Source organism: Oculina patagonica, chromosome 11, assembly GCF_052425735.1.
Source record: "Oculina patagonica isolate OP01 chromosome 11, crgOcupat, whole genome shotgun sequence".
Classification (NCBI taxonomy): domain Eukaryota; kingdom Metazoa; phylum Cnidaria; class Anthozoa; order Scleractinia; family Oculinidae; genus Oculina; species Oculina patagonica.
The window spans coordinates 8,324,798-8,340,113 of NC_135768.1; the positions used below are offsets into that span (position 1 = coordinate 8,324,798).

Genomic DNA, 15,316 nt, shown 5'->3' on the forward strand with positions numbered 1-15,316 from the left:
TTAATATGCAAACGAGATTTTGTTACGTTTCCCTGTCAGTAACAGAGAAATTGTGCACTCCACGCAGACATGTTATTGGACAATCGGTAACACAATCGACTCATTGCTTGCCTGCTTGCTTGCTTGCTTGCTTGCTTGCTTGCTTCCCTTGGTGGATTTCTATGCAGAGGATACAGGTTCTGTTGATTTTTCAATCAAGAATTTTATTTCTGACCAGTTTGCTCTTCAAATTAACCATCAGGTTTACATGTACATTTTCATTGGACATTGCACGCTACAATAATATTCCAGTATCTATTTTCAAAGACATTCCACACGAATTAAAAACACACCTTAGTTTATTTGTTTCTCTCCATATTTTTTAGCAACTACAACAATGTCAGGATCTTTAGAGCAGGGCTCGAACAAGGCTGGACCCTCTGGAAAATACCAGGATGATGTAAGAGTTTACTTTCCATTCCCTACTTTGAATACTAACTCTCCTTAATGACAGCCATACATTTCTTTTAAAGAAGTTCTAAAAAATTGATAGTACATCAAGACAATATCCCCAAGTCGATCAAATCACTTATTCTCAATACCTGTACACATTATAATTTAATGATGTTTTAAGGATAAAGAACAAACGGATCACTTCTCGAAAATATAAAGGTTTCAATTGAAAATAGATTAACAATGATTTTCGTGTTCGTCCTTTCCAGGCGAGATTCAGCCAGTCTGGTCAGACGCACTGTAGCATCCCATGGCACTGGGGCGACCACAAACTTACAAACTTACTTGAGAACAACTTTTGCGCCCCTCCCCATTCTCCTTACGGCCTGGGTGGTGACTTTGCGACCAGGTCTGGTCAATTTCGGCAGAAAAAAAATGCGACAACTGACATCCTACGCTTATTTTTTGCATCGACTTGGTGTGACTAAGAATTAAACATCTCTTGAATTGGTTTGAATTTTGTCTTTTTTTATATATAAATTTGATGTTTTAGGAGGTGATGTTACTCTGAGGTGCTGTGCAAGACAAATTGTAAATTCATAGTTGTAAATAATGAAAATTAAAGTAATGAATGCTTCAAAATACCTTCGCTCTGATAACTTCTATTGCCTCGTGCACGTGTATATTTAACAGGTTAAATCCGTTTACAGAAAAAAATCTGTTTCCAGCCAAGTTTAATTTTTTTAACCTGAAGAAAACAATCTATTGGACTGATTTCAAGTTACTTATGTCATTATAAAAGTGTTATATTCAGGCTAAAGCAGATTAAACTAGGCTATATACGGATTTAACCTGCAACATATACGCCTTGTTGAGAGAAATTTGACAAGAAAAAAGTGCAAACTAAAAATGATATGAAAAGTGTGTTTCTTTTGACCGAGTTCATGCATTTAACGTATCATTTAATGACATCAGGTATGACCGGAGGTCATAAGTGCCACCAGTAAATGATCAAGATTTTATGTACACACTAATTCAGTCTTCCATAACTCAAACAGATCGTATCGTTTATGGATTATACCTTTTTAATGGGGGGGGGGGGGTGGATGCCACCCCCCATACGGTTTTTTCCAAATTTTGAAAAAAAACGATTTACTATACAACGCTGAAACTTTCAGTAGCTGTTCATTCATCCTTTGCGGAAATTTTGATATGTCAACCATGTGTCCATGATGTTTGACGTTGCCATGGCAACGCCACAAATACAAGCAGGTCTTACCAAAAAGGGTCATTTTTAGCATTTTCTGTATTTTTTCTAGTTTTTTGAAATAGAAGTACAAGATTTGTTTATTTTTACACTCCATAAGCATTCCGGCTTGATTTTGCATCAATTTCCGTTATTTTGTGACTTTCAAAGAAAATGTTGAAATCCAAGTTGGCGGATCCAAGATGGCGGCTCTAATGACGACACGTGACGACATATGACGTCAAGGCCAATTAAGATTATGTCATCTTGTAGAGTAAGCTAAGGGCTTTCTTCTCAGTGCAAAATAATTTCGCTACGCCTTAATATAACGAAAACTCCGGAGAGGGGTTCCACCCCCCCCCCATGTACGATGGTGGGGTATGAGTTTGCTTGTACGTCGGAGGGTTAAGGGAAGAGTTTAATCAGGTGTAGATATAAGTTGTCTATACGCTTCACGAACTGAATGGTAAAAAGGGAACTGAGTTTATGATGAAAAATCATAAAAATCATGAAATTCTTTTAATAATGTTGTCGTAATCATTATTTACAATAAAGTACAAAAAGTGATGCATTGAGAAATGTATAAAAACAAAACGGTACCAAAGCAATTTCTTAACTTTTTTTCTAATCTTTGCGAGTGATTGCGCGAACTATGCACAACTCGTAAAGAAAAAAAAAACAGGACCCAGGTTACTTGGAATGTCGAGAAAGCAATTTCACCAAATTGAATTTACTTTCACGGTCGTCATACGTATGAAATGCATGCAACTCTAAGAATAAAGGACGAAGCTACATGCATTTCCACCCATCCCCTAAATATTTTCAAAATATGAAACTACCGTATTTATTTGAATAAGCGCCCAGCCTCGAATAAGCGACCTCGAAAAATTTAAAAAGCGCTTAGGGCGCATAATCGTAATTTTTTTTTCCATGAGGAAAACGTAAACAATTGGCCATTATTGTTAAAAGTTTGTTCCTTGTTGATTTGATTTTGGTAATATGACTAGAAACAACTGGAAAATTACTGATTTTACCGTACCCAAAATAATTCGCAAGTAGCCAATCAGAAGCGCGATCTACTGTCCTGATATCCAACGATATCAAGTCACTGACCTGATATGCAACGATAACATGGATACTTTCAAGTAAAGTAGTGTTAACGTATGATGAATTGAAAAGAGGTTTTACCAATAAAGCAGAATCTCGTAATTTAAGATTAGCTAGTGTTTACCGGTCGAAGAAGAAGTAAAACCTTTCCCGCCAAAACTAAACTTAAGCGCGCTTGCCAATTACGCGATGTTTGCCGACCAGTACTGAAACATTCAGACTGAAACAATAGAGTCGGAGTTCCCAAATTTTGTCGCTAAATTCTGAATTTGGTTACGGTAAATACCCAATCGTACCTTTTTGGTATGCTTTGGTGGCATATCAGGCTCGTTTGGTCTCGCCAAAATACGAACCATGGCTCGACCAAACTCGCCTGATATGCCGCCGAAACGTACCCAAACGGTACGATTAGGTATAAGTACAACTCTTATATAATAATATGTTTTATATCTATATGAATTTTGTCGGTAACTACATGAAACTAATAAGCAAAGCGGTTCTCGGGGGATAGAAAAAAAAAAACAATTCTGAGTGTAAACTATTTCTTTTAAAAATGTGTTTCTTCCAAGTTTCTAAGATCAAAGTTTACTGCATGCAAATTATAAATACAAAATAAATTATAAGTAAACCTTCGTATTCTAACAGGCACCATTGATTTCATTGATCTCTCTCATCACGCTCGCGATATAAACTTTTTATAACAAAACACACTTCGTCCTCGAGTGGTTACGCTGCTTAAGGTGAATATCAACAGTTTTTAATTTGCGGTGATTTGCGGCAACTAGAGGATGTTCCTCGCCATAAATCTTTTTCCTGATGACCAGTCCCTTCTCGAGGTATTCTTTCGCTTCATTGTACTGTCCGAGATCTTTATAAATAAGTCCCAAGTTGTTATAACTTCTTGCTACAGCTGCGTGTTCCTCGCCATAAATCTTTTTCTTGATGACCAGTCCATTCTCGTGATATTCTTTTGCTTCATTGTTCTGTCCGAGATCACGACAAACAAGTCCCAAGTCGTTATAACTGGTTGCTACAGCTGCATGTTCCAAGCCGTAAATCTTTTTCCTGATGACCAGTCCCTTCTCGTGATATTCTTTTGCTTCATTGTACTGTCCGAGATGACGATAAACATTTCCCAAGTTGTTATAACTTGCTGCTACATCTGCATCTTCTTCGCCGTAAATCTTTTTCCTGATGACCATTCCCTTCTCGTGATATTCTTTTGCTCCATTGTACTGTCCGAGTTTACGATAAACAACTCCCAAGTTGTTATAACTTGCTGCTACATCTGCATGTTCCTCGCCGTAAATCTTTTTGTAGATGACCAGTCCCTTCTCGTGATATTCTTTTGCTTCATTGTACTGTCCGAGTTTACGATAAACAACTCCTAAGTTGTTATAACTTGCTGCTACATCTGTATTTTCCTCGCCGTAAATCTTTTTCTTGATGACCAGTGCCTTCTCGTGATATTCTTTTGCCTCATTGTACTGTCCGAGATGACGATAAACATTTCCCAAGTTGTTATAACTTCTTGCTACTTTAGCATGTTGCTCGCCGTAAATCGTTTTTCGTATTTCCAGTGCCTTTTTGTGGTACGACATTGATAATTTATACTGGCATGCCAATGACAGTGCTTTTCCGTGCACTTCAAAGATCATTGCTTTAAATATGTCACCCTCTCTTGTGCTACTCGTGTATTGAACAAAATCACAGGCTGAAAAAAGATTTGCATTTGATGGATTGCTAAGGTCACAGCACACAGAAGCAGTTGAGCAAAGCCACGAAACAACCTTGTCTGGAGTGATAAAAGGTGTTAACTCCTTCAGCAAAACATCTTTTATAACGAATGTATTCGTAAGAATTTCATGCAACGCTTTGCAATGGGTTGTAATTCTGCGGAGCATTACGCAAATGTGCCCACTTTCATACAAACGATTACAACTTGATTCAATAAGGTAGTGAAAAACCTGAATTGCTACAGATATACACCCAACTTTCTCTGTGATTTCAACATCCAGCTTTGCAATATCCTTGAGTGCTTTATGAACAACGTTATGCACTCTTAAATAGTCGGGTTTGCCATCTCCACTGTACGAACAAGTAATCAAGGAAGATTTTAAAATCTTTGCTCTGATTAATTCTTCTGTCTGTCCTGAAGTGCCATTTTTGACAAAGTTAACAGCTGCCTCAATTGGAAGAGATTCGAAAGCACATAGCGTAAGAAAGAATAATAGCTGGCGAAGAACTTCATCGGTTTCCAAAGCTCTATTTATTGCCATTTTAATTGCAGTAGTCATTGTTTCTGAATATGCTGGATTCTCTTTAGAAAGCGGTTCTTCTGTTGCTTCATGTTTATCACGAACAAATGTTTCCATATAGTTTGTCCAACTGTAGTTTGGTGAGCCATAACTCACAACAGTTTGTACGTAAAATGCAGCGGCTGCTAAGGCAAGTGGTTGATACTCGAGAACCTCAGCAACCGTTTGAACTTGGTCGTCACTTGAAATTTGCGCAACTTGTTTCAATAGCTCCACTGCGTCCTCCGGCTGCATTCCTGCACTTAGGGACTCGTGGTAAGTATGAGGAGCATTTGTAGGAATTGCACTGCTGTCTTGAGTTGTAATCAGCACCTGCCCGTGACCCCATTCTTCACTGGCAGTCTGAGGCAGATAATTGCGAACAAGGGACAGGTCAATAACGTTATCAGCAATAATTAACCACTCTGAGAACTGTTTAATCTTTGGCAAGAGTAAACGTTGAAGATGCGGGATTATTTCATTGGGGCTGTTTTCTTTCGAGGTCGTCAGGTTAGTTAAAGTGTATTCTGTAATTTCTAACCGTTTAGCCAGACTGATATACGAGTCTGCTAGCGTTTCAAGTGTTTCTGCATTAAAGGTTGCGAAAAACAATAAGCCTTTCCTGTTACTTGACCACTTTGTGAAGATTTCTTGTCCAATTTGACGAGCAATTTGAGTTTTGCCACACCCAGGATTTCCAGACAAATAAATGGTACTGACTGCTCCATTACTTCCATCTTGAAGCTCTTGCATTTTTGACATAATCCTTGTGGCGTCATTCGAACGTCTGATGATCTCATGGCATGGCTTGAATGTGAGATGACAAAAAGACTCGACTTTGGAATTAATCTCTTGCGTGAGACATTCAACTTGTTCTTCTTTACTCTGTATAGTGTCTTGTGCCGCTTGTAAATCAGATTTGGCCTTTCTTAGTTCGTCTTGGAGATTATCAACCTGCACCTTTAACTTAGTTACTTCTTGTATTGGAAAGCTCGTCTGGTTTTTAACCTCTTCGATATCATTGACTGGAAGATTCAAAGAGTTGAACGCAAGCAACACTCTTCCAACATAATTTTTGAACTCAGCATCTGTAAGCTCTGCCTCACTGATATGAGCAATATCATTTCGGACCTGACGGAGATCGTCGACCTCTTTCCTGATTGCTGCAGTAAGGATTGTGCTAATGCTATCTGAGAACAGGATTGCGAAAAATAAACAACTACAGTCCCACTCTGCCATGTTTCCATTTCGTATTGTTGCTAGATATCTTGCGTTCTTTGAACGGCTTTTTCGAGATTCGTTGTTGTAAAAGTCTAAACCATTCTTTGGTGTGTCTTTCCATTCTCCAAGGGTTGTTTTGTAACGGAAATCCCATTCTTGTCTGAAGACTTTTCGTAGACCTTCGGGTACCAAGTTAAAGGCGATGTAACAAATTCGAAAATAGTTTAACTGTTCTGATGAGTACTCCATTGTGGAAATTCCTGCAGTGAAAATACATCCGGCGTTTAAACGTAATTGGAAAAATGTGTGCTAGAGAATTTTATTAAGTAAACAAACCCTCTCACATAATAAGAAATGTCCTAATGTCCTGGAAAGGCGTAATGATTCAAAAGGTGGTGTCATTTTGGTGTTTGTAAGTACAAGGCTGTAGCGTGTAAGCCGCAGAAAGGCAAACTGTATGCCACACCCCGACCACATTTATAATCCCTCTTGATATATTTTTTTCATTTTATTGTGTAGGTGCATTAATATTGTACCTTTAGAAAGCCCCTACACAGAAATCTGCCGAACTCGCGTCACTTGATTTCAATACACATGGCTGCATAACCAAATGACCCAATGATTAATCCCGCCTACTCTGTGGTTACGGCTTAACCGAACTTTGATTTTGGGATTAACGAAAAGAACACTGAGTGGAAAAAGGCGAGTAAGGGGCGAGTAAGCAAGTAACTTTTTTTCCGTCTCTCTCCGACTTTTTTCTTTGCCGCGTCTCTCCGACTAAACCTCGTCTTTTCTTTTACTCGCTGTTGTTCCCTTTGCTCTGAACTAAACAGAAGCCTGGAACAGACAAGATACCCGAGTGAGTCTCCGTTCAGTCTAATCAATATTCATTATCTTTCTTACAGTTTGTATAGTCATAATTAAAATTTGAAAAAAATCAATGTTTCTGCCTTTAAACTAACATTTGATTAGGTACATCTTATACGCACCTTAAAGACCTGATAAATGCGGGGACACTCCATGATTTACGTAAAGTCCATCTCGGTGGCGCACAGCTCTGTAACCAAAGCAAAGGAAGATGAAAAAGTTGTGAAAACTCCAGAAGGGATCCATAATGCAGGGGTCCAATTGTCATTTAGAATTTCCTTGGTATTTAAAGTATGCATATTTGTGCAGGTTATTTACCTTTTATTGTCTTAACTGAATTAAAACAAACAAAAATTAAATCTGGGTGACGACAGAAGCTTTCATTGCGACATCACGGTCCAAGTTATATAGGAATGCGCAACGCCAAAAGGTATGTTTTCGAGGCTTTTTGGGGGGTCAGAAACGTCGGCAATTTGAAGCCCTTTTTTACGCAAAATGAAGCATTTCCTGGGTACAATCTGGTCTGAAATGGGGTTTCGATGTTAAAGTCAGGTTTGGAATATGGTAAGGAAAATCGCATATTTTTGATCTAAAACATAATAAGATCAAGGTCTGAGAAAGGGCGCCGACACACCCTCACCCATTGTTTGGAGAATACTTACTTTCATGTCGTAGTTCGCTTAAGCCCTGTCTCCTCGAAGTTGAATTTACAACGCTCTCGTTTGTCGACATTGTCATCAAGAGTTAAGAATGATTTTTTTCCTCGCGTTTAAAACTTCCTTCTATATAGCTGAGTAGAAGTCGTTTTAAAACTTTTTCACTACAACTGAATTTCAAAGCCCTTGTTGGTAATGCTATTTCCCGCCAAAAGACGCGGGTTGCCACCTGATCCAAGCTCGGTCCCAGGCCTAATCCGTGCGTACGTATGGGGCGACAACCAAAATTTCTCGGTTCGATGGATTGCCATTTGCCTGCCTATGGATGCTCTGCTTGCGCGCGCCTTCGGCGCGCGTGGGAGCTCCGCTATGATTAGAGGATGTCAAGGGCAAATTAAATATATTTTACTTCTAATAATATACTTCTAATAAGATAATTTTCAATAGTTGTTATATTAAAGTTGATGCTGTATCAATAAATTTGAACCATCAGCTAACACTGTGTGCAGGAAGTTACGACTGGTTCACTTCGATCGACCATTAGATTTGTTTTATGTAAAGATCTTCTTTAGTTGTTTCGTTGTATTTATCAACTTACTCAAACTTGCAATTATGTTCTTCGTCACTGAAGTCGATAAAACAGTGCTAAAAGGTGGATCCTGCGAAAGAAAGAAAATAGAATTTAAAACCAAAACAACGATGATGTTCGATTTTAGAACAGCATAGACCACTATGCATTAAAAAAAATGTTTCAAGCTGTGATCCAGACTTAATCCCGGTCTATCAGTTGGAAGTTTTTCCCACCATTTTGAAAACTGTAGAAACATGGCAAACTATTTACAGAACTTTCAATACTTCTTGTGCAGACAGTGAAAAATACGTCTTGCACTCAATGCTGTAGTGATATAACATAACATTAACTGCACGAGGTAATACATATATTGACTGCCTCAATCTAACCAGGGGTACTTTGTCTTAAAAAAAGACGAGATAACAATGAGTTAAAGGATCTTTTGAAACAATCAAACAAAGGTAAACAATGCTGCCAAACAGGCATAAAATTAGATGCTTTCCCTTCGTATTGTGATCTGAAAATCAAATTTTTCACAATACCGTGCAAAAACAAAAAAGGTCCCTTTTTCCTCGTATACAAACATCCCGTTTGAGCCATATTTTGGAAAAAAAGTTGTTCATAAAGCTTTCAGTTAAATATCAGTTTTGTTTGGAAGCCAGTTAAAGTAAGTATTTAGTTAAAAACAATTGATGGCATTGCCGGCTTCTCTTATATAGAGGCAATACAAACCATAAATACCGCCCTATTTAGCATGCGCACCGGAGCGAAAGGAAGAGCGCTAGGGGCGTGGAAACATGGAGGAGAACAGTAGAGGGTGAGAGGCGGAAGATGGGTTTTGACAACTGGACAGAGCCGGTCAATGTTGCAGAAGACAGGGTAGAGTGGAGGAAAAAGATCGAAGGCCTTATTCTCCCAGAGGAGATCTAGGGTCCAGATGATTTAGCATGTGCACAGTTTCATTGCCAACGCAAACTGAGATATAGAAAAAATATGATCCCAATTGTGTTACATAAAGCTTCTGTTCAAAAGTCATTTTTTGCAAAAAATCAAGAAGCTAGCTAGAGCAGTGAAGTTTTTCTTTTAAGCATTATAAAGACCAAATACTGTGTTAACTCTCCTCGTTGTATTCAAGACTGAAACGTAAATTCTAATCTTACATACAAAAGAAACCTTTGAAAGGATTGAACAAAGATAAACAATGTTGCCAACCAGGCATAAAATAAGGTGCTTTCCCTTCCTATTATTATTTGGTAACTAATATAAACATTGAATAATGAAAATCATATTTTGAACAACACTGTGCAGTTTTTGTTAAATCAAAATAGTCCTGCTCATATACAAACGTTCCATTTGAGCAATATAATTTAAACCATATTTCAAAACAGTTGTCGATAAAGCCTAATGCATTTGTTGAAAGCATTAGGAAAACTGAAAGTAAATAAACAATTTATGGGAGTAAAGATTATTTTACAAAGCATAACAATACTGTTCTATCTTATCTCTTAAACATTTATCTTTCATATCAAAATCCCGGACTGTTTGTTGGGATAATTTTCTTAATTCTGGTCACCAGTCCGCATTACAATGTATCGATTTGGTAACAATAATTAAGCTATTCGCTTTTCTTGGAAACGAAAGTTTTAAGAATAACAAAGGTGCAAAATACCTGAACAGATGATGATGTTATAAATACTTGACTTGTTTGGCCGATTTGCTCTTCCCTTTTTCCTCGAGACGAAACTATGCAGAAGCGGATAATAGATATATAATCAACGTTAATACAGGTTTCTTAAAAGTTTCACTTGGAAAGAGTAGATTTGCATCCTAAAGTCAAATGGCCAATGTCTTCAAAGGGATCATCAGATTAGCAACTGTTTATTGGAATCACACAGAGTTTCTATACCTTTTGGTGTTTCCATTGTATCGATTTGGGATCATTTGGTAACAAGAAGGTTGATGTTCACTTTTCTTGAAAACGAAAGGTTTTAAGAGTAAAAAAGTTGCAAAATACCTAAACAGACTCCGATGTTGTAAATGGTTGACTGGTTTTGCTGATTTACTCTTCTTGAGCATGTTGTGTGCCGAACTGGTCGGTGATAAAGAAGGATTGAACCGGATTGAACCAAACGATTACAGCTTTTATTCCGCCATCACAACTCGTGTTCTCCGACTACAACAGTCAGGCGTTACTCGCCCCGAACGTGAGGATCTGGGTCCTAATACACTACACCCCTCCTCTCTTAGATAACAAATAGTAATATTGTAAACATGGTGTTGAAACAACATTAAAACACAACAAACAGTTCCACTAATCAGAATTAGTGTCCAACAATGTCCCTGACATTTCAAGTCCCTACTGTCAATATCTTTCAGTCAGGTATAGTAATCCTTGAGATAACTTGGCGCAGTGGTTTGTCTCTGCGACCTCCTGAGTGGAACTTCGGGTACAGCAGCTGCATGATCCCTAGGTGGAACTTCGGTTTCGGCCGCGATTGGTTCCTGTGCCACACTCTGTTGTTGGACAGGTTCCTGCTCTTTGTGACTTGTTGCTGTCACTGTCTCTTCCTGCACACTTGGTGTCTCGCCATTCTGCAGCAACTTCTTAACATGTGTGGTGTTGCGGGAGTACTGGACTCCTTGTTGGGATTGCACAATCAAATTGTTCCCATGCTTGCTTACAACTGTGTATGGGATTGGGCCGAACCGAGTTGACAGTTTGTTTTTCTTTTCCTGTTGCACGAGTACCTGGTCTCCAGGTAGTACCTCTGAGTATCTTGCACCTCTCCTTGAGTCAGCATAAATCTTGCTCTTACTCTTCTGTTCATTGTCCCTGTCACGCACTCCTTGTTCTACATGTACATCACTCAGCTCTGGAAGTTTGGTGCGTATTTTTCGTCCAAAGAGTAGTTCAGCTGGGCTCACACCAGTTGTTGGGTGAGGTAAGGCTCTGTAGGCTGCAAGGTAGACGTTCAGCTCCTTCTTCCAGTCCTTTTTCTCAGCATGTGCGATCTGGATTCTCTTTAGAAGCGAGCTGTTTTGGCGTTCCACCTCTCCATTTGCCTGAGGCCATTTTTCTGTGACCTTGTGGTGTCTGATACCTTGCTGTGTCACGTACTCTGCAAACTCTGTGGATATGAACTGCGGCCCGTTGTCGGACGTCAGGCTCTCTGGTAAGCCATGTCGTGCAAACATCTCTTCAAGGCTTGAGATGACCTTTGGAGCAGCGGTAGACCTAAGGATGTCTACCTCGTAATAGCGGCTGTAGTAGTCCAAGACTACTAGAATGGATTCGCCAGTGGGGAGTGGTCCAAGTAGGTGAACAGCCAAATCTCTCCACGGCCCTGTTGGTAGAGGTGTGGTCCTGATGGGCTCCGGGGGACTGGGACGACTGACCAGCTGACACCCGTAGCATGTTTTACAGTGCTTCTCAGCATCTTTCTCCATTCCAGGCCACCATACTTTGCTGCGTAGCTTCTGCTTAGTTCCAACGATGCCCAAATGGCCTTCGTGAGCAAGGGATAACACTCTGGGCCTGAGCTTCTTCGGGATGACGATTCTCGTTCCCCTCAGTACCAGCTTTCCGATGGAGCACAACTCGCCACTACATAGCAGGTACCGCTTGTAAACCAGCTGATCCCAAGGCTTTCCATTTATGCACTGTCTTACTGCCAAGAGTTCTTCATCTTCAGCGGACGCCTCCTCTACTTCGTGAGTCGTCATTGCATTGGGCGTTGCTGATACTGCTACGAATCGTACATATTCTTCTGCCTGTGACGATCGTTTACTTTCAGTTTCCATCTTGTTCACAAGTCGCGAGAGTGGATCAGCAATGTTCTTTGGTCCCGGTTGGTACTTCACCTCGAATTTGTACGGTTGCATCCTTAGTACCCATCTCTCGATGCGTGCGCATGGTTTGGACTTGGGGCCATAAATCACTTCCAGCGGTTTGTGGTCTGTGACAAGCTCAAATGGGACTCCGTAGATGTACGGGTGGAACTTTTCACAAGCCCAGATGAGTGCGAGTGCCTCCTTTTCTGTCTGTGAGTATCTTGTTTCCGTGTCCGACAGGCTTCGGCTTGCATAGCTGATGATCCTTGGTCCATCCTTGTGCATCTGTGTCAAAACAGCTCCCAGCCCAACTGGGCTGGCATCAGCAATCACTTGCGTTGGGGCATCTTTGTCGAAATACCCCAAAGTCTCTGCACTGGATAGGCGTTTTTTCAATTCATCGAATGCTTCTTTCTGCTCTTTGCCAAACACGAATGGCGTCCCCGCCTTTGTCAGACGTCTCAGGGGTTCTGAGATAGTTGCTAAGTCTGGTATGAAGCGACCACAATAATTCACCAGTCCAAGGAAGCTGCGTGTCTCTGTTGCGTTTTGAGGTTCCCTCGCACTGGTGACAGCTTCAACTTTTTCTTCTGCGCAGCTGATTCCGTTTCCTGACAGTACCATTCCGACAAATGTTAGCGTGTCCATGCTGAACTGGCACTTTGCTGCATTAAGAGTCAATCCACGCTCTCCGAGCCTCTTGATCACCATCTCTAGGCGTGCATCATGTTCTGCTTGGTCTTTACCATGTACAATAATGTCATCTGAGATGTTCTCTTGCCCCTCTATTCCAGCGAGTGCTGTCTGGATCTCGTGTTGGTATTGTTCAGAGGCTGAATTAACTCCGAACAACAGTCTCTTATATCTGAACAGTCCACAGTGTGTCACAAATGTTGTGATTTCTCTCGACTCAGGTGTCAACTCCAGTTGGTGGTAGCCCCACTTCAGGTCAAGTTTGCTAAAAACTTTGCTACCATTCAAACTCTGCATTATCTCGTCAACTGTTGGGATAGAGTGACGCTCTCTCAGTATTGCCTTGTTCGCCCTACGCATGTCTATGCAGAGGCGAATGTGTCCTCCAGATTTAGGAACCACAACTACTGGATTAACCCATGGGGTAGGCCCGTCTGCCGGCTCTATGATATCCAAGCTGATGAGCTCTTGGATCTTCTCTTCCACCTTTGATCTCAGGCTGAAAGGGGTCCTCCGTATTGGCTGCGCCACCGGCTTCACATTTGGGTCTATGTGGAGTTGCACTGCTCGGCCTTTCAATTTTCCAACACCACTGAAGACTTCTGGGTATTTCTCTTGCAGGGCTTCACCGATATCTTGTCGGCCTGTGTTTACCGCAGCGATGTCTATCCCTATCTTCAATACACCAAGGCTCGTTGCAGTCTCTCTCCCTAGGAGAGGATCTCCCTTGCCGTCGATTACACAGAACTCGGCATTGGCAGTGTTTCTTCCCGTGGAGATCTCGCAAGAGAATGTTCCTATTACGTTCAAGGGTGTTTGGGATGCATACGCATAGAGCTTTTTGTCTGAGCGGGTTGATTTGCATTTCACTTTGTTCCTCTTCAGCCACTCCCATGTTTGTTTGTCGATGATGTTGGTGCTTGCTCCAGAATCTACGATCACGTTTAACTTACATCCTCCGACGGTGACTTCAATTTTCTCTTGCTTTCTATCGCCTACTGCAAATGCATATTCCGGGTCATCTTCGTCATCTTGGGTATCTACCATGTTTGCGGAGCCTGCTTTGGGGTCCCTGTGGCGCTTGGTGTTCTTTGGTCTTGTTTCACGTTTATGCTTCGTCTTGCAACACTCTTGAAAATGTCCTTCGAACCCGCATTTATGACATTTATGACCTCTTGCTGGACACTTTGTGTCTCTGCTGATATGCCCGGCTCTGCCACATCGGTAGCAGGTGACTTGTGAAGATGACTGATTCTTGTTTCCAGGACCTCTCTTTTTCCCCTCAATGCGGTTTACACTTGCTGAGTCCTCTTCTTTTTCTTCCAGTCGTTGTCCTTCCGGAGTCATTGCGGCAAGCTGTGTGTTGACTTTTTCACAGTTTTCAGCTATTTCGAGTGCTTTAGCCAGAGTAAGACCTTGACCTTCTTCCAGGAGTTTTCGCTTGATGTACGTGCTGGTGCACTTGCAAAGAATTTCATCGCGAATTTGATTATCCGTGTCTGCTCCGTAGTCACAATCCTTCGCTGCCCGCCTGAGTCTTGTTGCAAATTGACGAATTGTCTCCCCAGGTGCTTGTGTAAGCTGTCTGAAGCAGTGTCTAGCGTATGTTGTGTCGACGTTTGGAACGAAGTATGCGTTCAGTGCATCCACGGCTTTCTTATAATCCTTCGCATCTCCTATGTTTGGAAGCGTGTAGAAGATGTCTTGAACGTCAGTTCCGGCTAGATGGAGTAACAATGCACGTCTTCTCTGCCTGTTGCTTGTGTTCTCTTCATTTATGATCAAGCCTTTGCCGTCTGCAAACAGTTCGAACGCTATGAGCCAGCGTTTCCATCGTAAACCAAGCGTGTTTTGGTCGCCGTGACAGTCGAATGTTTTGATGTGGTTTCTCTCGTTATCATCCATGCTTCTTGTCCAATATCTCTCTGTTTTTGTGCTGTGGGGTCTCTGTATCCTCGTCGCCAATGTTGTGTGCCGAACTGGTCGGTGATAAAGAAGGATTGAACCGGATTGAACCAAACGATTACAGCTTTTATTCCGCCATCACAACTCGTGTTCTCCGACTACAACAGTCAGGCGTTACTCGCCCCGAACGTGAGGATCTGGGTCCTAATACACTACAGAGCACATCACCGAGCTGACAATTTTCTTAATTCTGGTCACCAGTCCGCTTACATACATACATACATACATACATACACACACACACACACACACACACACACACACACACACACACACACACACACACACACACACACACACACACACACACACACACACACACATACATACATACATACATACATACATACAAACATACATACATACATACATACATACATACATACATACATACATACATACATACATACATACATACCTACCTACCTAC

General features: G+C 41.0%; 2 protein-coding genes across 2 annotated transcripts; both read right to left on the reverse strand.

The window, feature by feature from the left end:
* Positions 1-3,480: 3,480 nt before the first annotated feature.
* Positions 3,481-10,457, reverse strand: LOC144630817 (uncharacterized). The gene is made up of 3 exons (XM_078489181.1): positions 10,412-10,457; positions 7,293-7,360; positions 3,481-6,563 (listed from the first exon to the last, which is right to left on the reverse strand). The coding sequence occupies exon 3, from the start codon at positions 6,550-6,552 to the stop codon at positions 3,481-3,483; it is 3,072 nt and encodes a 1,023-aa protein (XP_078345307.1). The 5' UTR covers positions 6,553-6,563; positions 7,293-7,360; positions 10,412-10,457.
* A 2,495-nt stretch (positions 10,458-12,952) lies between these two features.
* Positions 12,953-14,826, reverse strand: LOC144629613 (uncharacterized). Its single transcript, XM_078487849.1, has 2 exons — positions 13,010-14,826; positions 12,953-12,968 (listed from the first exon to the last, which is right to left on the reverse strand). Exons 1-2 carry the CDS (start codon positions 14,824-14,826, stop codon positions 12,953-12,955), a joined length of 1,833 nt encoding a protein of 610 aa, XP_078343975.1.
* Positions 14,827-15,316: the final 490 nt, after the last annotated feature.